This window comes from Arvicola amphibius, chromosome 14 (assembly GCF_903992535.2).
Source record: "Arvicola amphibius chromosome 14, mArvAmp1.2, whole genome shotgun sequence".
Classification (NCBI taxonomy): Eukaryota; Metazoa; Chordata; class Mammalia; order Rodentia; family Cricetidae; genus Arvicola; species Arvicola amphibius.
Window position 1 is genome coordinate 41,840,898 of NC_052060.1, and position 26,148 is coordinate 41,867,045.

General features: G+C 38.8%; 1 protein-coding gene across 1 annotated transcript in view; it reads left to right on the plus strand.

Annotated features, from left to right (window-relative positions):
* The window catches only part of Tacr3 (tachykinin receptor 3), a 63,909-nt gene extending 39,515 nt beyond the window's left edge, over positions 1-24,394 (plus strand). Inside the window, exons 4-5 of the mRNA XM_038311925.1 lie at positions 22,157-22,353; positions 24,082-24,394. Of these exons, the coding sequence (XP_038167853.1) occupies positions 22,157-22,353; positions 24,082-24,394 (510 nt within the window). The remainder of the gene's footprint in view (positions 1-22,156; positions 22,354-24,081) is intronic.
* The last annotated feature ends 1,754 nt before the right edge of the window (positions 24,395-26,148 follow it).

Below are 26,148 nucleotides of genomic sequence, written 5' to 3' on the forward strand. Positions count from 1 at the left end.
CTGGACCTTGGAAGCTCAGTCCAGTGCTCCCATGTGGGTCTCTGTCTCTATCTTTATCTGTCACCAGACAAAGGTTCTATGGTGACATTCAAGATAGTCATCAGTCTGACTATGGGACAAGGCCAGTTCAGGCACCCTCTCCTCCACTGCCCAGCTGTCCTAGCTGGTGGGAATGCAAACTTGTGCAACCACTTTGGAAATCAGTGTGGTAGTTTCTCAGAAAATTGGGAGTCAGACTACCTCAGGATCCAGCAATACCACTCTTGGGAATATACCCAAGAGATGCCCAATCATACTACAAAAGCATTTGTTCAACTATGTTTATAGCAGCATTATTTGTAATAGCCAGAACCTGGAAACAACCTAGATGCCCCTCAATAGAAGAATGGATAAAGAAAGTGTAACACATCTACACATTAGAGTACTACTCGGGCGTAAAAACAATGACATCTTGAATTTTGCATGCAAATGGATGGAAATAGAAAATACTATCCTCAGTAAAATAACCCAGACCCAAAAATACGAATATGGTATGTACCCACTCATTAGTAGATTCTAGCCATAAACAAAGTACATTGAGCCTATAGTTTGCAATCCTAGAAAAACTAAGTAATAAGGTGAACCCAAAGAAAAACACATATTATCCTCCTGGAAACTGGAAGCAGACAAGATCTCCAGGCAAAAGTTGGGAGCATGGGGGTAGGGGTGGGGTAGGGTGAAGGGGAGAGGGGGAGAGAGAAGTGAGAAGGGGAGGGTTGGAGAGAGCTTGGGTGAGTGGGACGGTTGAGATGGAGGGAGAACTAAACTGATTTTGAAATAATCTTTTTTTTAAAGAAAGGAACTATTGTGACTTCCTTGAATTTCTGATATCAGACACACACCTCTGCTCAGTGTCACACATTAGAGAGAACATGAGCTATGAGTCAGGCAGGATGGTTTCATACTGAATCTTAATCTCTCACCCTCTATTTCTTATTTATAAAATTCTGAAGTGTTCTTTTGCTTACTATTTTTATAATGGTATATGAACAAAATGTGCAAAGCGTTTGATACCTAATGTTCATAATATAGGAATTTTGTCTATCTGCTCCATGTTTGTTCTGTGAAACAAAAATAAACCTGATTATGATTTTTAACTAAAATCGTAGTGGCAGAGCCATCCATATAGCTGCTTTTGCAGGCTTTGCTCCTGTGCCACACTGAGTAGAGCTAGCTCTCCAGCTGCACTTGGGGGTTTTATTTCTGTGCCACACGGGGTACTTCATTTTGTGGTTTAAGTAGACTAAGCATCTGAATGCTAAGAGTCACATGAAAAAAGCAATGGTATTATTTTCATTTTAGAGATGTCTTATTACATGGGTTTTAAAAAAAGCACAGACTGCTGAGTTAAGATTCAAAATTTTAACTAAAGGAGTCTCTCCGTAAAAACGACTCTTAACTTCCTTTATGCTGCTTTCAGTGATAATGATCTTCCTATATCTTTCTCAGTGGGTAAGGTTGAGAGAGTAATTTTTTATTTATTTCATTAATTACTAATAAAATTACAAGTTTATTACTTCTTTTAGCCTATAAATACAAGTGACAACATTTTTTTCTCTTCAGTTTCTATTACATCTTTCCCCACTCTTACAACTAACTAGTCCAGTATAACTGGGGAAAAGGAGAAAAAAATGTACCACTGTTGACTTACATTTGGCAAATATTCCATATATATGATAGTATGAAAGAAAAAAGAAGAAGAAGAGAAATATTGATCCTTAAAGTATTGACATGTACTATGCCAAGGCATTGTGTTCTATGTAGTAAGTATGTCTTAATTATTCATATGAAGGTTCATGTATGTATTCATATATAGTATGTTATATAGTTTTGTGCACATCAGAAGTCTACCTGATGACAAAACAAAGATGATGTCTGCAATTATCTAAAAACATGTAATTTTAAAAGATTACCAATTCTGTAACCCGTTTCTTGATTTTTAGATTTTTAACTATTTCATTCATTTTTAGATAATATAATTACTTCATTTGTTCCTTCTGTTTCATTCTCCAAAGCCTCCCATATACTCCTCCTTGATCTTTTTCAAAGTCATGACTTCTTGTTTCATTAATTGTTGTTACATGCATACATATATATCCCTAAATACATAAGTAAAACCCACTCACTCTATATAACATTACTTGTATGTGTATGTTTATAGGCTAGCCATTTCTTAGTGGATAACCAATTAGAGAGCTCTTCCTGACTTTACCATCACATTAAGATCTCAGTTATATAAAGGCATACATATTTAGAAAGTTGAATCCAGACAGGGTAAGCACAAAATGAAAGGGATCAATGTGGAAAACTTTTAAGAGGGTCATGATTTGATGACTGTTTAGATATAGTCGCTGAGAGAGGAAAGGAAAATATTCTCTTTTATGTTCAGTTGTTAATAAAATGGACACACCACTGAAACAGAGTAGAAAGTCAGAATCAGGTTGGTGGCCGATACCTGCAATCTCAGCATTTAGGAGGATGAGAGAAGAAACTTAATTTCCTGAGCTACATAAAGCTGGGAGAGATAGAAACAGAGATAGACTGAGAAGGAGGGAAGGAGGGAAGGGAGGAGAAAGACAAAAAGGAAGGGAAGAAGAGAGTAAAAAGAGGAAAAGATAGAGAGACAGAGACAGGGGGTGAGAGAGAGAGAGAGAGAGAGAGAGAGAGAGAGAGAGAGAGAGAGAGAGAGAGAGAGAGAGAGAGAGAGAGAGAGAGAGAAAGAGAGATTGCTCTGGGATAGGGAAAGTGAGCTACTCTAGGACAACCCAGCAAAGCTGAAATGACTATGTACCAGTGGGAGCATGTACCAATCTATACCTTCCAGAGGAGAATTGATGGTAACCTAGTGTGTGTGTAGTCAGATTTTCTTTGGACCACCAGCTCACAAATAACAACCCAGAGACTTATTACCAATTATGAAAGCTTGACCTTAGCTCTTATAGTGTAAATTAACCTTTTTTTTTTCCACTAATCCATGTTCTGCCATGTGGCTCGGTTACCTCTCCTCCGTACCATATGTCTGACTTCTTCAGTGTCTCGCTGGGGTCTCCCATGCCTAGATGTATCCCAAGTTCCTCTCTTTATCCCAAAGTCCCACCTATTATCTCCTGCCTAGCTATTGGACATTTAGCTCTTTATGTGCACAGGTTCGTATTTACCTAGTTTCTTCCTTGATTAAAAATTTTTATAAGAAGAGTCTTTTATCACACATCTAAATGGCAAAAAAAAAAACATGAATACAATTACCTGGCCCACTAGGAATCATGAACACCAGTCCATTCATGTACCCTCCACCAGTCTCCTAGCCCCTGGAGCTTAGAATAGGGGCAGGGACAAAAAAATATTATTTTGCTACACTATGTGTATTTTCTCATAAATTTTGCATTTTATTTGTAATTAAGCAAAAGAAATATTTCCAAACAATATATAAAATCCAAGTAGAAATTTTCCTTATTATAGTGATTACCAGTTAGAAACTGGTTATATAGTACCTCGAGGAAAAAATGAGTTAATACTGACTGATCACGCATATATTTGGGGCTTTCAGAAACAGTAAAGTTTGTACCTCCTGCCTTGTATTTCTGGCCTGTTAATTATACGGTTTGCATGGATCACAGTGTGCTGCCTCTGAACTTCTGATCCACTGTCAGCAGGTATTGCACTTGTGACTCTTTATCCAGCATGGTGACAGACTGATTAGTATTGACAAATAACTTTTTATTTTCTTTGACCTCTATTTTTAAAAGATTGTTTGTTTGAAAAGCACTTGCTGAGTTAGAGGAATAGTGTGATCACAAAATAGAACGAATACAATTGAACCCTAAAACGGCAATGGGTCAAGAAATTATCAGCCTGTTTTCTTTTTAGTGGCTCAGGAAACTATCCGGCTATGTTTTAGTGGCTCAATCAACAATAGAAATGATCACAATAAAGTCACAGTAGTAATGTAATCTAGACAATGAACTTCTGTTATATTTTCATTTAGTCATTAGGTTTATAAAATCTAGATACACTTTTTTCATATGTTGTGTTTCTTTTTAAATTATTTTTAATTAAAGTAATATCATATATCAAATCACAGTTGGCCACATACATTCTCTGGCTTAGACATATTAACACTGTGAGGTAATGATGGTGTAATAAAGGCTTGAAGTGTTTGACTTGATTGATTTTACGGTCAAGTAAGTAGAGGAGACTGATTTGGAGCTCTGTCTACTACCTTTCCTAGTGCATTACAGATAAATGAATGTCAAGAAAAAGGGGAATGGATGAGCCGTTAAAGATGGGAAAGGGTCTGGAGAGATGGCTCAGTGGTTAAGAGCACATACATCTCTTAACAGATAATATCAGTTTGGTTCCCAGCATCCATATCTGCTGACTCACAACTACCAACACACCAGTGCTTCTAGATTTCTAGGGCACCTACACTCATGTGCACATACCTACAGACAGACAGACAGATAGACAGAAGCACACACACACACACACACACACACACAAGTAGGAATAAAATCTAAGGACTGGAGAGAGCCTTGGTGGTTGTTGGTCCAGGAGACCCAGGTTCAATTCCCAGCACCCTTATGGCAGCCACCAATTATCTGTAACTCCAGTTCCAGAGAATCCAATGTCCTCTCTAGCCTCCCAGGCACTGCAGAAGATGAATCCAGGCAAGATACCCACACAGAGAGAAGAAAACAAAAAAAGAATAGAAAAGAAAAAATTAAAGGATAAAATATTTAAAAAATAAATAATAAGATGAAGAAAATCATATGATACTTATCTGTGCAATATATTCTCAAATATATTGCACTCTGTGCAATATATCTCAAAATAAAATTTTAGAACTCATAATTCTTTTTTAAACTCCATCTCTTTAATCTTATTGTCTGTGCACTTAATGATATATTTTCCTCCTTGGAACCGTCTCTTAGCTCTCTGCCCTCTGGTATTCTGTAATTATATTTTAACTAACTTCATCTATGCCATCATTTTTAAGCTTTTTTGTATCCTGAAAGAAAAATTTTTGTCTTATTGGGGATTTTTTTTATTGGCCTCCAAACAGAACTTTCTTGCCTCACATGAGATCCCTTCCAGTATTCTCTCAGCTCAGGTACCAGGCAGATGCCTGGGTGTGCTGTTCTTTTGTTCCATCTTCTTTTTTCTCTGTATCTCTAACTCTTGCTGACCATCCTTGATCCATTTCTCAACTCTACTTTTTTTTCTATTCCCTCTTGTTTGCATGTGCCTTTTTTGCATATACATGGTTGTATATGGTCTACATGCAAGTCAAGGTGTTCATGTGGAGTTCAAAGAGCAGCCTTGGGTATCAGTCCTCCCCCTCTGTCTTGTTCTGAGATAGATTATCCTTGTTGTTTAATACTACAAACACAAGACAAAAGGTCTACGAGCATCAGAGATTCTCCTGCCTCTGTCTCATGCTCTCCCACCTGACTTTACATGGTGTCTCGGGGTTCAAAATCAGATCTTCGCCCTGGTGTGGCCAGTGCTTTAACTTCTAAGCAAACCCTGATTCCTCTATTCAAGTTTTTACTGAGAAGTTGAACACGTCATTAAAATACAAAATGACAGCAAATGCCCCTCTCTTTTACACTAATGTGAAACGTGCCCATCTCCATCTCAGTCACTACTCTGCCCACAAACAAAATGCCTTCCGTATTCCCAGTATTAGTTCCCTTCAGTCTAGATGAAGAATATAAAGACAGACATCATATTTTCTGTCACATGATGCACAAAAATATTTTAGATGGTCACAGTTATTTACCCTATTTTTTTAGATGTCTACCAGTTTTCCCATTCTATTTCATTTCATCAGGTATCAGAAAAGTTTTCCTCTATGACTTTGCTTAGATATTAGGTCCTCTAAGGATTCTATTTTCTTGCACATCTCCAGCCTTTGCTCCTGGCATTCTCAAGTTCATGAATTTGTCAAATCATTCAAATGTCTCCCAACACATCCTTAATCTGTTTATATTTAGCAGTCTCATGGTGATTACTTCATGTCCTTTGATTCTCAAGAATTATCCTGAGGTTACTTCTGCCTAGTCACTTTGCCATTCTCCAAAAGAGTGTTAGTCTTTTTATAAACTTCTGAGATAGGATTCCCAGAGCCTGCTCTTATGGTTATCTGAGCCCAGAGAAGTAAAATGATTTTTACTGGCACACATGAAGAACACACACAACCTCCACACAGTGTTATCAGCAAAAGAAAATAGCATCCTAAATCAAATAAAAATGATCCGTATTGACCCCTAAAGGGAAAAGGAGCTTGAATGTTAATTTAAAAAATGAGACCTTCAAATGCTACCCATCTTGATGAAAAGGAAAATCAAGTCTCTTAATGCAAATACACTAAGAGCTGATAAATGCCACCATTGATCTGCTTCTGTTTTTACTTCCAAACTTGGTTTTATAGAAAAGGAAAAGACGTGACTTTTCTTCCTTAACTGCAAATACAAGTCAGTTCTCTGTCTCCTCAACATCTTTGCACAGTGAGATTTCATGGTGCCCTTCTTCACACACTGCAATTGAACCAGGATTTTTACCAGGAATGGCCCCACATAAAAAACCCTCTAAATGGTGTCAGGAGGTGATGAGCTAGTTAGTTTCCATACATTTATAGCTCACCTGAAATACAGTGAGCAGAGACTGTCTTGTTGCTGTTTTATTAGCCTCATCTTGCTGAAAGGTTTCCTAGAATTAGAGCATATTTAAATACATGACTCAAGATGAATATTTTACTGTACCATTCTCAAGGTAAAAAGGGAGGCTTAGAGACACCTTTGCTATCAAAATTTTAATATATACCTAAATCACAAAAGTTGCTTTTTATTATAAACCAAAAGAAAAAATTCCATAAAATAAGCAGAATGGATTATATTCTAATGCATAAAATGATACTTTTTAATTTCTTTGGAGAAAAAGAATGTCAGTGTGCTGGCAATTTAATAACATAAATCAAATTATAACTTTTCTGAACTATGTGGGAGTGCACATGCATTTCCACCTGACTAAAGAGCAAGGTTATATTATTTGAATGGGAATAAAGCATGTAATTATGTTTATTTAAATTTAACAGAAGGAAAAGGCATTAGTGTATTCATTTTCAATCTCTTTTTCCAACATAGATAGACCACAAATTGAGGGTGAACAGATCCAGCAAATGATCTCACAGTACATCCATCTTTAATTTTGACCTTGAACTCTTAGATTAGAAAAGCATTTATTTCATTTTGCTTTGAGTGTGTGGCTCCTTGGAGCAAGGGAAACCCTTACCCATTGCCTTCTTGTTGGTCCTTCTACATCTGATTCTTCCTCTGTCTGCCCCATGACTCCATAGCAGAGCAGAACTCAGCGAGTTAGTTCTTGGGTCTTAATATTATTGGGACCTTCCAACAAACTCCATAAAAGTGATGGATAGGATCCATGTCACAGTTAGACACTGTGACTCAGCTGGAGATGAGTGTGTAACTCACGGGTGAAAAGCTAAGTCCTCTGATTCTCAGATAGGGAATTTCAGAATATTGTAGATTTCTTTTCACCCTTTACCTTTTTTTCTACCTCCAAGGATTATGAGGTTCTGGGAAATGTTTTCCTTTCCTGATTGCAGATTCTCCAGGATTAAAGATAAACACTTTCTTTCAAAGTTGGGATGACAATTAAATCTATTAGTCCCTATTCAAGGGAGGAATCTTATAAAACTAAAGTATTAAATGTGAAAGCTTATAGGTCACATAGAAAGTTGAGCCTAGGGTCTTGGTTTCTTTATAAACACAGTGTTATTGTAAAGCAATTATGATCAAAGGATATAATATTAAATAAAGAAAAATAATAGTCCATTTGTGTATATGTTCCTATGTAGCTCAAGTGGTTATTCTTTCCACATGTCCAAATACACAAAACAAATGGCTGATAAAGATTAATTGAATTTGGCTGAAAAATATTTTTGAAACATTTTATTTCACTCAGTTCAATAATTTTGGAGTTCATACAGTGGATACACTACAGGCAAGCAGTGGTGATGTGAAGTTGGCTAAACAGTAAGTTCTCTCTGTTAAACTGCTCATAGCATAATTTAGGGAAAATGGATGGTCTTATTTTTTTATTTTTTATTGATTTTATTGGCCTATACATTTTTATCTGATCCCCTCCCTTCCTCTCCCTTTCTCCTCTACCCTCTCCCATGGTCCCCAGGCTCCCAATTTACTCAGGAGATCTTGTCTTTTTCTACTTCCCAATGTAGATTAGATCCATGCATGTCTCTCCTAGGATACTCATTGTTGTCTAGGTTCTCTGGGGTTGTGAAATATAGGCTGGTTTTTCTTTGCTTTATGTCTAAAAGCCACTTATGAGTGAGTACATACAATATTTGTCTTTCTAGGTCTGGGTTACCTCACTCAAAATGATGTTTTCTAGTTCCATCCATTTGCCTGCAAATTTCAATATGTCATTTTTTTTCTGCCGTGTAGTACTCCATTGTGTAAATGTACCACATTTTCCTTATCCATTCTTCAGTCATGAGGCATTTAAGTTGTTTTCATGTTTTGGCTATGACAAATAATGCTGCTATGAACATAGTTAAGCACATGTCCTTGTGGTATGATTAAGCATCCCTTGGGTATATACCCAAAAATAGTATTACTGGATCTTGAGGAAGGTTGTTTCCTAATTTTCTGAAAAATCAGCATACTGATATCCAAAGGGTCTGTACCAGTTTGCACTCCCACCAGCAATGCAGAGGTGTTCCCATTACCCCACCTCCTCTCCAGCATAGGTTGTCATCAGTGTTTTTGATCTTGGCCATTCTTATAGTTGTTAGATGAAATCTCAGAGTTGTTTTGATTTGCATTTCTCCAATGGCTAAGGATGTAGAGCATTCCCTTAAGTGTCTTTCAGCCATTTTAGATTCCTCTGTTGAGAGTTCTCTGTTTAGGTCTGTACGCCATTTTTTATTGGATTATTTGTTCTTTTGATGACCAGTTTCTTGAGTTCTTTGTATATTTTGGAGAAAACCCCTCTGTCTGATGTGGGGTTGGGATGGTCTTGTTCAACAGATATTTACTCAGTGTCATGGAGTCTGGTAAGTTCTAAGGACACAAAGATGAATGATACATGTGCCCTCCTCTGCACTGGAGGAATGGAAAACATTTTCCATGTTAGGAAATATGTGTGTAGAAAGAGTGATACGCTGTCTCCTTAGACATCACCCTGTAGTGCCTGAAGAGAGAAGGGAAACAATGCAGAGAAGAGACCTGAGGCAACTCCCACAGGAAACTGTTTTACAAAGACCACTGATGGGGAGGGAGTATGGGGCATGCAAATCACATAGCCGTGCTTCACTGTGAAAGCAAGTAAGATCGTGATTTACACATCTTGCTGACTCAGGTCAACAAACACTGTGGAGAAATAGCTTCCATTTTAGCGACAAATCTAATTTTCTGCCAGAATCAGTGCTGGAAAGAATAATCTTAAATATCCTGTATTTATGCAACTTCAAAAGGAAAATAAATTAAGGCTATACACTTTCAAGATGAAAGGCCAGTTTCAAAAGCACATTGAAAACTTAAATAACACGAACAAGTCTAACCTTCCCCCCATAGGAAAAAAATCGCATTGAAGCAGTAGTTGGTGCAACAATGTATTTATGACCCCAATATATTAAGCATACCATATATATATATATATATATATATATATATATATATATATATATAGTCCCACTACTCGAAATAATCCAGATTTCCCTTCTCCCTCTTTACTATGATTTTCTTCTTCTTCTTCTTCTTCTTCTTCTTCTTCTTCTTCTTCTTCTTCTTCTTCTTCTTCTTCTTCTTCTTCTTCTTCTTCTCCTCCTCCTCCTCCTCCTCCCCCTCCCCCTCCCCTTATCCTTATCCCTCCCTCCCTCTCTCTCTCTCTCTCTCTCTCTCTCTCTCTCTCTCTCTCTCTCTCTCTCTCTCTCTCTCTCTCTCTCTCTCTCTCTCTTTTCCTGGTCCCTGTTCTAGTTTTATGACCTAACCATATAAAAAAGATGTGAATTTTAAGTTTGGCTTATTTTGCCAAACAGTTACATACATTTTTCCACAAATGCTGTGACATCATTTATCTTTGTTACTAAACCAAATTCCAGAGTACATACACACATTTCTTTATCCATTCATCTGCACATAAGCTGGTTCCATATACTCCAAGCATTGCAATTAGTGCAGCAGGCATATACACGGATATATAAACATATCTGTGTTACATGGATATGCACCCAAGTGGTACAGCTGGGTCACATAGTAGGTCCACTCTAGCATTGTCAGGACTTCCCCAGGAGTGCTCTAGTCTCTGCGATAATCTACATTCCCACCTGTAGTTAGTAAATATTCCCACCTGTAATGTCTAAAGTCCTTCCTTCCTCACATCCCTGCCAGAAGTTATTGTCATTTTCTGTCTCCTCTTCTTCAGTGTTCCCTGAGGCTTAGGTGTGGGAATAGTTTTTTATAAATGTATCTATTGGGACTAGACTCTGAAGCTCTGCATTTTGATTGGATGGAGTTTTCTGCAATGCTCTCCATCTGTTGCAAAGACAGGTTTCCTTTGTATAAGGTGTGAGGACGGCAGTTACTGTGTGCATAAGAATGAATATTTAGAAGTAGCTGGGAATGACTGGTCTAGTAAAGTGGTGGTTGTAGGGTCTCCTTCAAAAATCTATGATGTCACTATCCCTAGTTAATTATCTAGGTTTCCATTAACACTCATGGTTTTCCTCTTTCTGAATGGGTCTAAAGTTCAAGTGAAGAGCTGTTGGTTACTACCAAGGCATGTGTTCCACTACTCTACCCTTAGAGTTATCATTCCATGCTGGCCATTGTTGTGGTTAATAAACATCATATAAAAGACTATAGGTTGCTTCTCTCCTTTGGAAATTTGCATAATGTCATAAAGCCAGAACTGTAATGCATATCCATAACATAAGCATTTGGGAGGATGAGCAAGGAATAACACATGATCAACACCAGCCTTGGATACAGAAAGACGTGATGCCTCAACAAAACAAAAGGGGGGAAATACTTGTCAAAAATGGTCCACCTCACCTGGCAAGACATGCCCACTGTTGCAATAGTGGCATGGACATCCTGAAAGTAACCAACCACCAACCACTTTTTTATTGGATTTAAGTCCAACCCCATAAGATGAAACCAATATCTGGTACCATTATCAGGACAAGAACCTATAGCTAGGCAGGTCATAGACCCTAAGGGAGAACCTATTACTACTGTTTTGCTAAGTACACCTAGTATGAAACCAGCTCTCAGTGGTTTATCATTATACCCAGATTAATGCATCTCTCGACTCTCATCATCTGAGCTTCTATTTGATGTAGATGGTGATTAGCATAGAGACCAACAACTGACAAAAGCACAAAAAGTCAAAGACTGCAGAATGTTCAGTCCTAAATGGAACATACACAACAATCCTTTCTCCCAAGGCTCAAGGATCACTGAGGAAAAGAGAGTGGAGAGAATGTAAGAGCCAGAGTAGTGGAAGACTACAAGCAAACTGTATTTTGTGGACACAGTGGGGCAGCTACACATATGAACTTAGCATTTGTAAAAGCATGCTATGTTGTGCACAAACCCAAGGCCAAATCCCAGCTTGGAGACGGAATTTGGACAGGAAACCCTACCATAGCTGTGGAACTACTGGTGATCGTTAGCCAATAGGTAGGAGAAGAGGAGTCAGTAAGAGTGACGCTCCTAGTAAGTATGTCAGGCTCTAGTGGAACGCCACACATACATGTATATTTAAGCAGCAAAAAAAATGGTCACTAATTTTTTAAGGGTACAACATTGTATATATGGGGTAGGGGAATTGGATCTGGGAGAGTTGAACCAGGAGGGGTGACAAGATCAAAACACAATACGTGAAATTCTCAAAGAACTAATAAAAATTTTAAAAACTCCTATTCCTATTACAAGACTCAATTTATACTGTTACGTATTTAACATATTTTGACTATATGCACTATGAATATGTATATTTATTACATGTTTGTGTTTATTTAGTCACATACATACCTCCAAAATAGGGAGTACTTTTAAAACTATATTTGACTTCAAAAATATTGGATGCCTCCAAACAAAATCAGTCACAATATTTATCATATTTGGGAATTTCATCTAAAATAGGTTCTTGAAATTGGTCTTATATTGATCACTGCAATACTGGCAAATAAGTCCATGTCTATTGCTTAACAATCACGAGCATTGCGCTGGTCATCATTTTCTATTTCAGTCCTCTAACAACAAACAAACTGTCAAAGGTGAATCCTTAAGTGTGATGACTAAGAAGCATTGTGGAAAAGGCTCGCTCTTCAATCTAAGCTCAAGTGACAGATTCAATTTGATTTGTGAGTTGTATGAAAACCAAGACTAATCTGTCTTCACTCAGAAAACAAACCTTCTGTGCGCTTGTCATCCTTTCTTTACATGGGCATTAGCATGGAAGGCGGATCTTGTGAGAAAGATCACATTTAGCCTAGAAGATACCAGAGTGATAGGAAGAGTGACCCTGCTCTAGTCTGTGCACTGCTGCGGGAGGGCCTACAGGCTAAACCACCTAGGAGAGCTGCGTTTCACTAAGACCCTATACAATGATTTACTTTCTATTTTTCTTGGATGGAACCACATAGTGTACTGTCTATCACAGACATCATATTTAAGATACTTGCTCAGGCTACCATTAAAGAAACACCTCAGAATTATTGCCTTAAACTGCAGATTTGTTTTCCTACAATTTTGAAGCCTTTGAGTCTGAGATTAAAGTGTCATCTGGCCTGATTCCTTACACACAGGAACAACTTTGTTTCTTCACAGGGTCACTCATCCCTCTCTGTGTGTTACCTGTTAAATTGGAACAACACCCACTCCAATGACCTCATCTTAATTTAATGGCCATCTGTACAAACACAATCATATTCTTGAGTTACTGGAAACTAAGACTTTAACATGTGAATGTGAGATGGTTACAATTCAGTCCATACTATTCTGGGTTCTAGTTCCTCCCAAGTCTGTCTTACATGCAAAATGCATTTATTTTATCAATTTCTAAATTCAAATTCAAACATATACATATGCACGTATATAATCTTCCTTGAAATATGGATTGAACTTGAAGGAAGATCTCCATTCTAATTCTAAAATTCTTTCTGCCTGCAGACACTGTTGTGCAACAGTTTTTGCTTCCCAGATGACATATTCCCTCCAGAAGAGGGGGCTCAATGAGACTCAGGGGTCACATGTCTAGAACCGAAAAATTCTTTATGGCCCTTGCCCCACAGTGTACAAAGAAATAAATACCTGCTTAGGGAGGCAACAGGCCAGGTGCAGACAGAAGGTTTAGCTGTGAGAAGAGACTACATGGGCCTGTGGACTGCTTACAAGATGCCCAGAAAGCTCCAGGCTTCTGGAGTATTCACCAACGTTGGGGTGAACTTTTCATAATACATCTGATATTTTTAGGCACTCCTGCTTTTATAAATAATTCCTTTATTATACTTCAATTAGTAACCTCCAAAAAAAACTCAATGGTTTGCCAGCTTGGACATTAATATAACCATTATTTGGAGCTTTTACAGGTTCCCTCTAAGGGGTGAAGAAATGTGTGTGTGTGTGTGTGTGTGTGTGTGTGTGTGTGTGTGTGTGTGTGTGTTTAATCTCCCCAGAAAAAGTTTGTCACCTAACAGTTCTGATACCAGGCAAGTTACCTGCTTCCAAAATACAGAGGCAGAAAGGTCACAGGACATATATTTCCCCTCTAAACAGGAGAACTCAGGAAAAGAATAAGGATAGGCTCCAAGACTCCTAGCATTTTAAAACATTTATTGCATCGGCTCCCCGCATTTCATGAACAAATTTCACATTTATTTTTCTGAATTGACAGAATACCAGACTGGAAAATGCAAATAACAAGGTTCACTTTCTCCAATTTCTGAAGGTTAGAAAGTTTGAAACATAGTAGAAAAAGATCTATTGTATTTAAATGACTGAACAAAGTTCTCTAGGTCTGTGTGCTTGGAATCAGGATGGCAAGAGAACCCTGTTAACCCTGTCTTCCTTCCGTGTTCTTGAAGGGAAACACAGCCAGGCCACAGAACAGCTCTACTGTCTGACTTGGAGGATGCCCTTCCTTGTTCGGTCCCATCTCTGTCCCCAAATCCAAAGTTGGCAGATTCTCTACTAGCAAAACCTTCCATGTTTCTGCCATTGACTGAAACACCTGATTAGGTCCTTCTGTAATTTCCTGTAGCCACTTCATCAAATGACCATGTGGCCATATGCCTATATTCTCTCAAAAAAAAAAAAAAAACCCTCCCACATGTTTTGTGATTAGATAGACTCCTAATTTTCGTCTAAGATTTCTTCTTTCTCTATGTCCTCTCACACCTTGCCAGCAACTGCAACGGAACCTAGGACACACATTCAAACTTTATAATTCCCTCTTGTTAATATTCAAGCTCCCCGCCTACTCTACTTTTCACAAAAGCCAGAACATTATCTGGTTATATTATTTGCCAGATAACAAAAATTGTCTTTCCTGCATTGTCTAATAACACTGTTTGCCTTTTATCAGAATTCACCAGATACAGCTTAAACATTCAGATCCAATGAACGAATAGTCTATCGATTGTTATACATGTACATGTCTGGAATTATAAAACCCTTCCCTAGTGTTCTAGTCTCTTCATGAGCCCTCACAAAAAAACCTTTCACATCTGTTTTATCAATGGTCTTAGAGGAAATCCAGGCTCTTGATTATATATCAAAATCCCTTGAGCCAACAAAATTCCTTGGGTCTGGTTTCAAAGCGTCTGCATCCCACTTTTCATGAACAAATTCCACATTTATTTTTCTGGAGCAAAAGAATACCAGACTGAAAAATGTAAATAGCAAGGTTCACTTTTCCACAATTCTCAAGGTTGGAAGTGCAGGTGAACGAGAAGCACAGGCTGCTTCTTCTGAGGCTATTCTTCTTGCAAGAGGGTGGCCATCTGTGCCATCTGTTCATGCACACGCTTTCCTGGGGACGTGTCTATGTCAAATCATTTCTTCTCCCAAAACTACTAGTCATGTTGAATGGAGCCCACTATCAAGAATTTTAACAGAATCACATTTGCAAAATGTCCATCTATCCAAATAGGATCACCTTTAAGAGACTAATATACAAACATCAAGATATAACAACCTTTGGAGGGCACATAATGCAGGCTAGGGCAGATGTTTATAAGTTATCTATAATTTGCTATCATAACCCCATAAAATCAATCTCTATTCCCTTTGCTTTAGTGTATTTTTATAAATGCCACATATCTCCTTTCTATGGCTGTATCCTGTTAATTATTTTGATATCATGATATCTCAGAACATGATCTAAAAATGATGCATAGTGAACAATGCCTTGGGTAACTGTGAGAGAGGATCCAGAAAACAAGGCAAAGGACCCTTTACCTCAAGTGCATTTTGTTCTCCGGGTGGTTCTTGGACATGACGTCTTGCCTTTTGTGACAAATATTTGCATTTAACTTATAAGACAAATTTATTCTTGTTGGATGTCAGAACATAGCAACAGAACCCAATCTGTCTAAAGGATATGCTGTGAGCTGTCCTCAGTGTTCCCTGAATGGGGCTATGGCCTTCTGCCTAGCTTTTGTGCTTTCCCAGGTAGCTTCTCGAGTATGCGCCAGGCAACTGTGTTTAAACTGCTCTGTCCTGAGGAAGTTCTGGGGAGGGGCTGCTCTTTAAATATTGACTGTGTGCTTACTGGTGTTCAGTTACATTTTTTTTTCTGAACTCAAACAACCATCCTTCAATTCTTGTTTTTTTTTTTTTTTGTTACATTCATATATAAAAGTACACGGAAACGGAGGTAAAACTGTCTACAGCATTAGACTGTAGCCCTCCGCCTTTCCTCTGATCCTCGGATCACAGGTCTCAAAGACGGATCTGCATATATTAGTGAAATCCGGCAGACAGATAGTGCTAAAATCTTACAATAGTCTCAAAGGCTGTGTTTCCAATTAGAAAATAAAATGACATTAAAGTTAATTGTGACTAATAAAATAAAGGAAAAAGGTTGCAAGTACAATATGTATGTGCAAATATTCATCTAATACATGAGTATAGGAGAGTATAGGAGTTGTCTTTTTTCATGTGGGCCTCATATAACTTACTACAAGCCTTGGTTATGTAGATGTCCATGTTAGTTAGAATTAGAATAATGTCTAATTCCTAGATGACCTTAGCATTACTATTACAATATCCTTATAATATATCTATATCCTCAAATTTTCTGAAATAACTGACAACATTCAGAATGATTTTCTTACTTGGAATGAAAATTTTAAGCACTGCCTTTGAAAATGAAGTGCCCAAACCAAGATTAAGTAACTGGTGGGATAGTATTTTAAATTTAAATGTTTTCTTTTTGTTGCGTTTTACTAGTAATTTGTAATTCAAATAAGGAGACCAGTATTTTTCAAAGCAATGTCCACTTAGGTTTCTAACACAGAAAACAGAAACAGGAAGGAATAGAATATTGGTTAGTTCTATGTGCTCTGTGGAGAGCTAATTAAAGTTTTTCACACAGGATTAACTACTTTGACATTCAGAATGCAAAATATTATACTGAAAAATATTACTCCAAGATTTTTTTCTAGTAGTTGACAGTTATTTTAATTTCCTAGACCAATTCTTTCTTTGTGGCCTAAACCTGAAAAAACATCCATCCTGCAGTGACTGAGCATAAGAGACAAGAGGAGCTGCCAGCATCTCAGTCTGTCCCGTGCAAGGCACCAAAATCTAACATTTCCTTCCCCTTTGACACATGAAGAAGTAGGTCCTTGTCTCACTGGCATATGACCTGTGTTTCAGTTCTGCATGGTGGTTGAAGTGGATTCTTAACTACTAAAAACAGGTACTAGGCAGGGACAATGGTTCAGCTGGTAGATCTGCTTGCCACAAAGCCTGAAGACCCGTGCTGGGTCCCTGGTACCCACACAGTAGAGGAGACAAACGCGTATGCCGTGGCACACGTGTGCCCACTTGTTGGGGGAGACTGCTCGTTCCTGCCCAGCTGCTAAGCCCTGAAATAATCACACTGGAACTCTATGAATTACAACACTGCTTGGCCTATTAACTTATGCATATTTCTAGCTCATGGCCTACTGGCAAGGTTCCAGCTGGCAGCTTGCGTCTTTCTCCTTTGGCAGTTCCTTTTGACTCCGCCTTCTTCCTTCCAGCATTCAGTTTAGTTTCCCCGCCTAGCTCTATTCTGTGCTACCACAGGCCAAAAAAGCTTCTTTATTCATTAACCAAAAACAGCAACACATATATAGAAGGACTTCCCACACCACCCACACACATTCAAAAATAAGTTAGTGGGTGGATAGATAATATAAACCTAAAGTAAATAAATAAAAGCAAACATCACAGCCTTTTAAGATCTGCGCCACTAGTCTGTGCACCCTTCTCTTGTTGCTGGTAAAATCCTCGACCACAGACAACACAGGATGGTAAGACACAAACACTGCCGTGGAAAATCCCATTGCCTCAGAAGCAATATACCTTTTTCAACTTCAAAAAATATCCAACATGTTGTCATTGGCTCCATCAAGCTTTAATAAAGAACAAAGGAGTAAGGGTCTGAGTATAAGAACCCTACCTTCATCCCATAAAAGACAGCAGTTCAACCTTTTAGTTTTTAGTTTCCTCATGAACAACAGAGAGATCATAACCTGTTGAAATGTGTAATGCTGAATTAATTAAAGCATGGTCCTTATTTGAATTTCCCAAATACATGAGTAAGAAACATGAAACTAACTGCAGAAATTTGATCTTCAGATAAAAATAAAATTTAAACAATGGCGATGGGCTTGGTCTCTACGACATGGACGGGCTCTGTGTGAGCCTTGTCAGTTTGGTTGCTCACCTTCCTGGACCTGGGGGGAGTTGGGAGGACCTTGGACTCAGCATAGTGTAGAGAACCCTGATGGCTCTTTGGCCTGGAGAGGGAGGGAGTGGGGGTGTGGGTGGAGGGGAGGGGAGGGAAGGGGGAGGAGGAAGGGAGGAGATGGCAAATTTTAATAAAAAATAAATAAACTGGAAACAAAAAAAATTTAAAAGACAAAAAAATTTAAAGAATAATGACAAAAATCAAATGACTTGGAGAGCCAATGACAACATTCTTTGAGCTATTGACCTGGATTTTCTGTTCTAATGGCCAGTTTCCCCTGAAGTTAGCACTAGTCACCTGTACCATGCAGCATTTAGACCCTAAGAGAAGCATTACCATTCGCATTGACCATTTCAGGCTTTGTCTGTTTCTAGAATAATGTCTCTCATGATTCTTAACCTTGCCAACTCTCATCTAAATTCACAACTTGTAGTCAAATGGCAAGTGGAGTTTATAAATAATGTATTTTTCTACTTCTAAGATGCCTCATGGGCCATGCATCAGGTTATTCCTTTGAGTTGTGTTAATCTGACTGTGGGTATATCTTATTCTGAACTTATTATTTCTAAATTCCTATAGAAGTATGAAGAGATTTCAGGTGCCTGGGTAATGAGAAGTATTAAAGGAGATAATCATACTGATGATACAATCAGTGTGTGATGTTTTGTTTCTAGCTTTCTTATAGACACATAGATAAGATTTTAGTTCAATCATAGAGACATAAAACATTCTTCCGTTCATTTCCTTTCACTCCAACTGTTGCTCATCATGCATATATTTTCTGTCTATTTTTTATCCCCAAATACATTAGAGACTGATCTTGTGTTGGGTTATCTCTGCTTTTCATGAACTCAAGGGCAGGTAGAGGAGAAATAAAAGTTGGCATTTTGTGATACTTTTCCTGGGGAGACACAATACATATTTTATTGACTCCAGATAGAGAACCAAAGACAGACCAGAGTAATGATTACACCAGAGTCCAACTCGGTGAATGAGTGAGTTTATTCAGGCTACTTAAGGGAGTATGGATAAGGCATTACTCTGAGAGACAAGTCAAAGGCAGCCACATTACTGAAAAGCTCACCCCAACACGGTGGGTGATGTCTTGCTCATGAAGGCTGCATCCCTAGATCTCTCTGTATGGCTTACAGTGCCAACTCAACATGTCATAGAATCTCTGCTCAAGTGATTGTTGAATGCTTCTATAACCATGGGGAAGGGCCCATGAATCTTATAATTTTCAACCTCCCCAGATGTGTGAAGTTTGTTTGCTTATTGAGTCTTCTAAACTCACCCTCTTCTTCCTGGAGGCCATGTTTTAACTTAAAACTTTTCAGAACTTAAGGAACCTCACATCAATATAGAATGTTCTAGCTATGAGGAAATTGAACTTCATCCCTTTCTCCAGCTCTTACGTTCTTTGGTTCTCTTGTCTATAGTGTTTTCTGAGCCTTACAGCGGTATTGTAGATAGCTATAACTGGACCCTTCTTCAGGGGAGGAGATAAGAAGGTATGACATCAATGATCACAGATGCCGGGAGTCTGAAGAAAGGGATAGAGCAGAGTCATTTATTGTTAAAATGGAGAAAAAACTTATAAGCCCTCCTAGCACACAGGCCTTCTGATCCATTGACAGTTGACATCGCGCATCACTCCTCTTTGGTTAGGCATGATCAGGACTTCTGACACCACCAGGCAGACTCCAGGTTGGCTCTTCTTGGCCTAGTAGATCTTAACTTCCTATAAACAGCCATCTACCATCTTAACCACTGTGTGTGTGTGTGTGTGTGTGTGTGTGTGTGTGTGTGTGTGTGTTGCTAGCGATTGAACTTGGGGCCTCTTGAATGAAAGGCAAGTGATATGCCACTGAGCTACACCATCATCTAGATGCACATCCAAAGGTAGGCATTGGACCACTATGCCACAGCCACAATCACTTCTCATGGTTTCACCAGTGGTTACAAGTCTTTATGGTAACCCGTGACTTCCACGACTGAAATTGACAACAACTAACAGTGAACAGTGAGAGTATAAGCACAAATGTTTTGAAAACATTTTGGTAGAGACATAACACCCATTTAACAAAACAGTAGCAGTACCCCCCCCCCTCCACTGAATCATAGCTTACAGTATCAGATGTGAATTACCTCCTGTGGAGCAAGCCTTAAATTCAACCAAAAAATTGTTGATTGTAGTCAGGCCATCATTGCACCCGCAGACATCCACTGCATGGTACTTTGGTACTGCAGCATTCAGGGCTTGTAGCCAAGTAGGACTATTGTTGATCAGCACAGCATTTGGAAACTTCAACAGTAGGTTCTTATCAGCTAAGTCTGGCATGCCATTAACAAGAGAGATAATAGCCTTTATGATTTGTGGGGCCTTGGGAGCCTCCCTAAATAATAACTCATAGAAAATCAGCACACCTCTGACACTGTAATTTTTGTTCCTCAACCCTATGTATAATAGCTTCTAAGACTGGGGACGCATGACACAACTTCCATTCACCCCAGATAGGATACAAATAGCAGATAAAAGTAATAATTACAGTGGAGTTCAAATCAATAAAACAATCAACTCATTTGTGGTGCTGAAATTAATATGGGCAACGAGTTATTTATTGAGGCAACTCAAGGCAACTGCATCCCCAAACACTGACTCAGGAAAGCTTCATCCCCTACAGTATCTTCATGACTGGAAGACAGAAGACAGGTCAGATCTCTTCTCCAGCAACCGTCTACTATTTCTCTAACCTTGGGGAGAAACCCCAAGAACTTGCAATATTTGACTTTCGGAGATATATGGATTGCTTACTCTTTAAGTATCCTGCATGAACCTCCCACTCTACTTCCCTGAGGAAACATTTCCAGTTAGAATTCCCTAAACCTTCAAGGGCCTTTCTTCAGGGAGGAAGATTTCAACTCTAAAGGAATCGGTACACAATCTTGTCCTACTCAAATGGAATCTTCTAGATATTAAATTTCAAACTTACAGAAGCAAAAAAAAAAATGAAATTTAGTATCCAAGAAGATTCCTTTTGAGATTCTGTGAGAAAGACGGGGACTCTCCTCATTCTGAATACAACATCCATCTCTGAAAAAAATGAAATTTACGCCCTGGCAATGCTGAGGCATGCATGGACAGCCCATATATGGTGGTTCTGTTGAACTTATCCATATTGAGCTTCCTGGTCTAAGTTGATGAGGACGACTGGCCAGGTCTCTTCCTAGAGAGGGCACCAGATCTCATTACAGATTGTTGTGAGTCACCATGTGGATAATTGGAATTGAACTCAGAAAGTTTGGACGAGCAGGCAGTGCTCTTAACTGCTGAGCCATCTCTCCAACCCCTACCTACCAGTAAATGGCACTAACACAAATCAACCATATAAACCAAACACTTACTTATAAATTGTAAGTCAGTGAAATTTCCTTAGATTATTATATTAATAATCACTGTTCAGAGACAGTATCTCTACAAAAAATACTCAGACAGTTGCCTAGTGAGCACAATATTAACAAAATTTAAATGGTCTATAACTCTGAGAAGACTATTACAAATAATGAAGAACCAGTCCATCTCTTGTAGAATAATATACCTTCATAATGGCTTGGTTTCCATAAATATATCTTCACCATTACACATTCCATGTTATCACAGACTAAACTAGAGCCTGCCTTCCTCTCCACGAGTTTTTATAAACACATTCTTAGGTCAATTTTTGGGTGTGCATGGTACAAAGTATCAAACCAAGCTCTTATTGTGCATTCTAGACAAATATTCTACCACTGAACTACCTCCCTAGCCCTAGGCAAGACCAGTGAAAAATACTCATTCATATTTGTGTGACTGTCACTACTATTAGGTAAAGATGAAATTGTGGCATAACATACCTTTTGATATTTAGCTTAGATAAACCTGTGTGTATGGATATATATAGAGAGAGGGAGAGAGTTACCATTTACAGTGCTTCAGCTAGTCATTAAGTATGCTATATATTTTACGTATTTAGCTATATTGCTTAAAAATAATCTGTTGAAAGTTACTGAAACTATTCTAATGACTTTTTAACTTGCCCACGGTGGTTTTACCCTTCCTTCCCAGGTTGTAAAGATGATGATCGTTGTTGTGGTGACATTTGCCTTCTGCTGGCTGCCCTACCACATTTATTTCATCCTCACCGCCATCTACCAACAGCTGAACCGGTGGAAATACATCCAGCAGATCTACCTGGCTAGTTTCTGGCTAGCAATGAGCTCAACCATGTACAACCCCATCATCTACTGCTGTCTGAACAAAAGGTAAACACAGTACTGCTGGCACGGGTCTCTTAACACTTCCGCCTTCCCTGGAAGCACACACATGTCACTCTGGTTTCTTGGTGCTGCTTTAAAGTACAGATATGGGAGACAGTATAAGAACTCAGAGGGGAACACAAAGCTTGATGCGGGCTTTTTATACTTCACAGAATGTTCCACCTTAAAACTTGGGTTCTCGAAAGTGTCAGCACAACCATGGTTCTCAACCTTCCTAACACTGCAACCGTTCAGTACAGTTCCTCATGTGGTGATGAGTCCCAACCACAAAACTTTTTCCATTGCTATTTCATAACTGTAATTCTGCTACTGTTATGAATTGTAATGCAAATATCTGTTTTTAATGGTCTTTGGCTACCCCTGTGAAAGGGCCATTAAACCCCCAAAGCTGCCATGACCAATAGGTCAAGAATCACTGCATTAGAAGTTTTCACTGGGTGGTTTTTACAAAAGACAACTTCTCCCCTTAAAACCTTTAGAATTGTATCTAGCATTGTAAAAGAATCCCTCATGAGTGAAGGCTTATCCACAATCCCAAAGACATGAGCGTTCTTTTAAGAAATAAGATACACTTTCTATAGGAGGGGATATAATGGTGCACATGATGGGCTTGGCTAAGAAAGTTCTCCTATCAATATCCTTCAAAATGGGTATCACTGTCAAAGCAAGAATTCCTGTCCTGCCCACACAGTCTTGCAGAGTGACAGAGAGGGTGTAGTTTCCATGGGGTGACTAGTGAGAAGGTTGGAGAGGTCAAGAAGAAGATCTTTTTAAAGACAAATCATCGTTGTGCCATGTGTGGCGGCACACGCCTGATATCTCCGCCGCCTAGAAGACTGAGACGGGGAGACTGTGAATTTGCATTGAGCAAAGGAGACAAAGTGAGATCTTGTCTTTAAATAAAGCAGGAGCCTTGATGACCAATGTAATACTGTAAAGAAGATTAACTGTGCTCTCCATATTTTAAAAAATTAAAAATTCAAAAACCAAACCCCACTTTGTTAGTACATTGAACACAAAGGGGAGTAAGGCAAAATTCCACATGGTTGACAATTCCCTCAATAAACCAGTGGACTTTATAGACCAATAGAAATGGTTCTTTATGTAGATGTAAGTACTAACTTCCTAGCTTGGGAAGACACCAAGAGACCTGTGCCATAAGTTGGTTAAATACTTCATTCTTTATAAACTAATTGCATAAGCCATACCTCAATTTAAGCCACTGTACAAGCAATAAATCTGTTTTAAATCAACTTCATTTAATGATGTAGAGTGAGAAGGATTTCACATATTTACAGATGATTAAGTAAAACCATAAATATTAACAATTAATTCTAACATTAAACGAGTCAAATTCGTAATTGTGCGATTGTTTCTGGGAAAAAAAACTTTCGAAATATAGTATGCCATTTTTAAATACTTTAACTTACCAGCCTCATGCAATTAATTATGTAAATGTATGAGATTATTGCCAACAAGCAGTTTCCCACGTTGATAACCCCATGCTTTTTCAATTTGATGAATTATCTCCCCATTGATGGAAATGATTTTTTTTTTCAAACAAGAACTCACTGAACTGATTCTGTAGCACAGACTTAAGCCTCTGTAGAATTTGGCTAAATTCAAAACTAGCGTTAGCCTATATCCTTTTTGAAGGCAGCTGAAGGAAATGCCCACTTGAAAACAACTTTTCTCTCCTGCCTTGCCTCCCAGATTCCGCGCAGGCTTCAAGAGAGCATTTCGCTGGTGCCCTTTCATCCAAGTCTCCACCTACGACGAGTTGGAGCTCAAGACCACCAGGTTTCATCCCACGCGGCAGAGCAGCCTGTACACTGTGAGCAGGATGGAGTCGGTGACCGTGCTGTTTGACCCCAATGACGGGGACCCAGCCAAGTCCAGCCGGAAGAAAAGGGCGGTCCCCAAAGACCCAAGTGCCAATGGCTGCTCCCGCAGAGATTCCAAATCTGCCTCCACTACGTCAAGCTTCATAAGCTCACCCTATACCTCTGTGGATGAATATTCCTAAATCCGTGTCCTGTGGTGAAGGCTGCTATGGCGCCTACGTCCCCCATTGTCCTAACTGTGTAAAGCCCTGTTCTGGGTACTTGAGGGAGGCAGAAGGGCAATTATTGGGTAGCGATACTTAATCTGAGAAAGAGGGACTATAAATGTAACAAAACACACCAACATATCAGCCAGTACAAAAAAAAAAAAAAAATACTGAGTCTTCAACTTACTCTTTAAAAACCTTTAGGATCATATGCAACAAGCACGAAGTATGAATCAGAAAAATGTCCTAAGTGTCCAGGGTCTGTCATTTAACAATTGCAGTAAGCCTTTTCCACACAGAAACAGCACAGAGGTTTTCTAAGAGATTGAGGGGGCCTTAAAACACAATGCCGAGCAAAGGCAACCAACACCTGTGTAAAACGAGCTCTGCATTGCTGTGCAAACCTAAGAGCAGATGACTGATTTTTCCCCCACGAGTGATTGATGGGTAGTCAGCCTCAAAGAATAGAAAGATTTGGAAGTCTTTGCTCAAGAAATATCCCTTTGTTGAAAGAAAACTTCCAGAAATTCCCTCCAGGACACTGAGCAGAAAAAACTATCTGCCCAAACATGCATGTCTTTCTCTTGATTATTTTTTCCAAGAAAAATAACTTCAAAAGGAAAAAAGAATCATTATTTAATTTTGATTACTATGTGTTTTGAGTGCTAAAGTAAGTTGCAGTCAAATTTACGACCTTAAAGGACAAAGAAAATTCTTGCAATTCTCTTTACTTTTTTTGTTCACACACACACACACACACACACACACACACACACATATATATACACACACACACACATACACATATTATAAGCTATCAAGCCAGACACTGGTATCTCCAAGTCCCCAAGCCAGCTGCTTCCCACTGCAGTACAAAGAACAAGTCACAGTCATTGCTTTATTTTGCATCATGTAGTCCTTCTCCTGTTTTTTTCACCGGGAAAAGGGGGGCCAGGAAGGAATATCACAATATATTTCAAGTGTAAGAGTGTAAGTCAAGTTACAAAAGGACGTGTTGAAATGTGTGTGTGTGTGTGTGTGTGTGTGTGTGTGTGTGTATCAGAGAAGACACAAACCTGTGAGTCTCTGGCCAGGAAAGGAGTCTGCCTAATAGTCCGGGAACGTGAGTAGTTACAGATGAGCCAGACGACAGCATGCATACTTCCAGAAACAAAACTCTGGTATTCTGTGCTTAGGTAACAGAAAGTCGTTCTAGAAAGAAACGAGGTAGTGACACTTGTATGGATGGATGGATAGATGGGTGGATGGATGGATGGATGGATGGATGGATGGATGGATGGATGGATGGATGGATGGATGGATTGGTGGATGGATGGATGGATGGATGGATGGATGGATGGATGGATGGATGGATGGATGGATTGGTGGATGCACACATGCATGTATGTTTCCCTTTCTAGACAAGTTCTAGAAATATATATATATTATATATATATATAATGTATATTAGTATTTTTTGGAAATCTCCTTTCTTGGTCTTATAACTTCTTCCCTTATGAATTTATGTTTGGAATATATTGTGATATTTCCCTTTCTCCAGTTTTGGGCTATGTATGATTTTCTGTCCTATGTAGGCATATTTCTGGGGCCCAGAACAAAAGAGGGAACATCTGAAAATGCAGATGTGTCTTCCAGACTCTGTTCCTTACAAATCATCTCCTTCGGTTTCTACAACTATCTGTCCACAAAACCACAAACCTTCTGGAAAT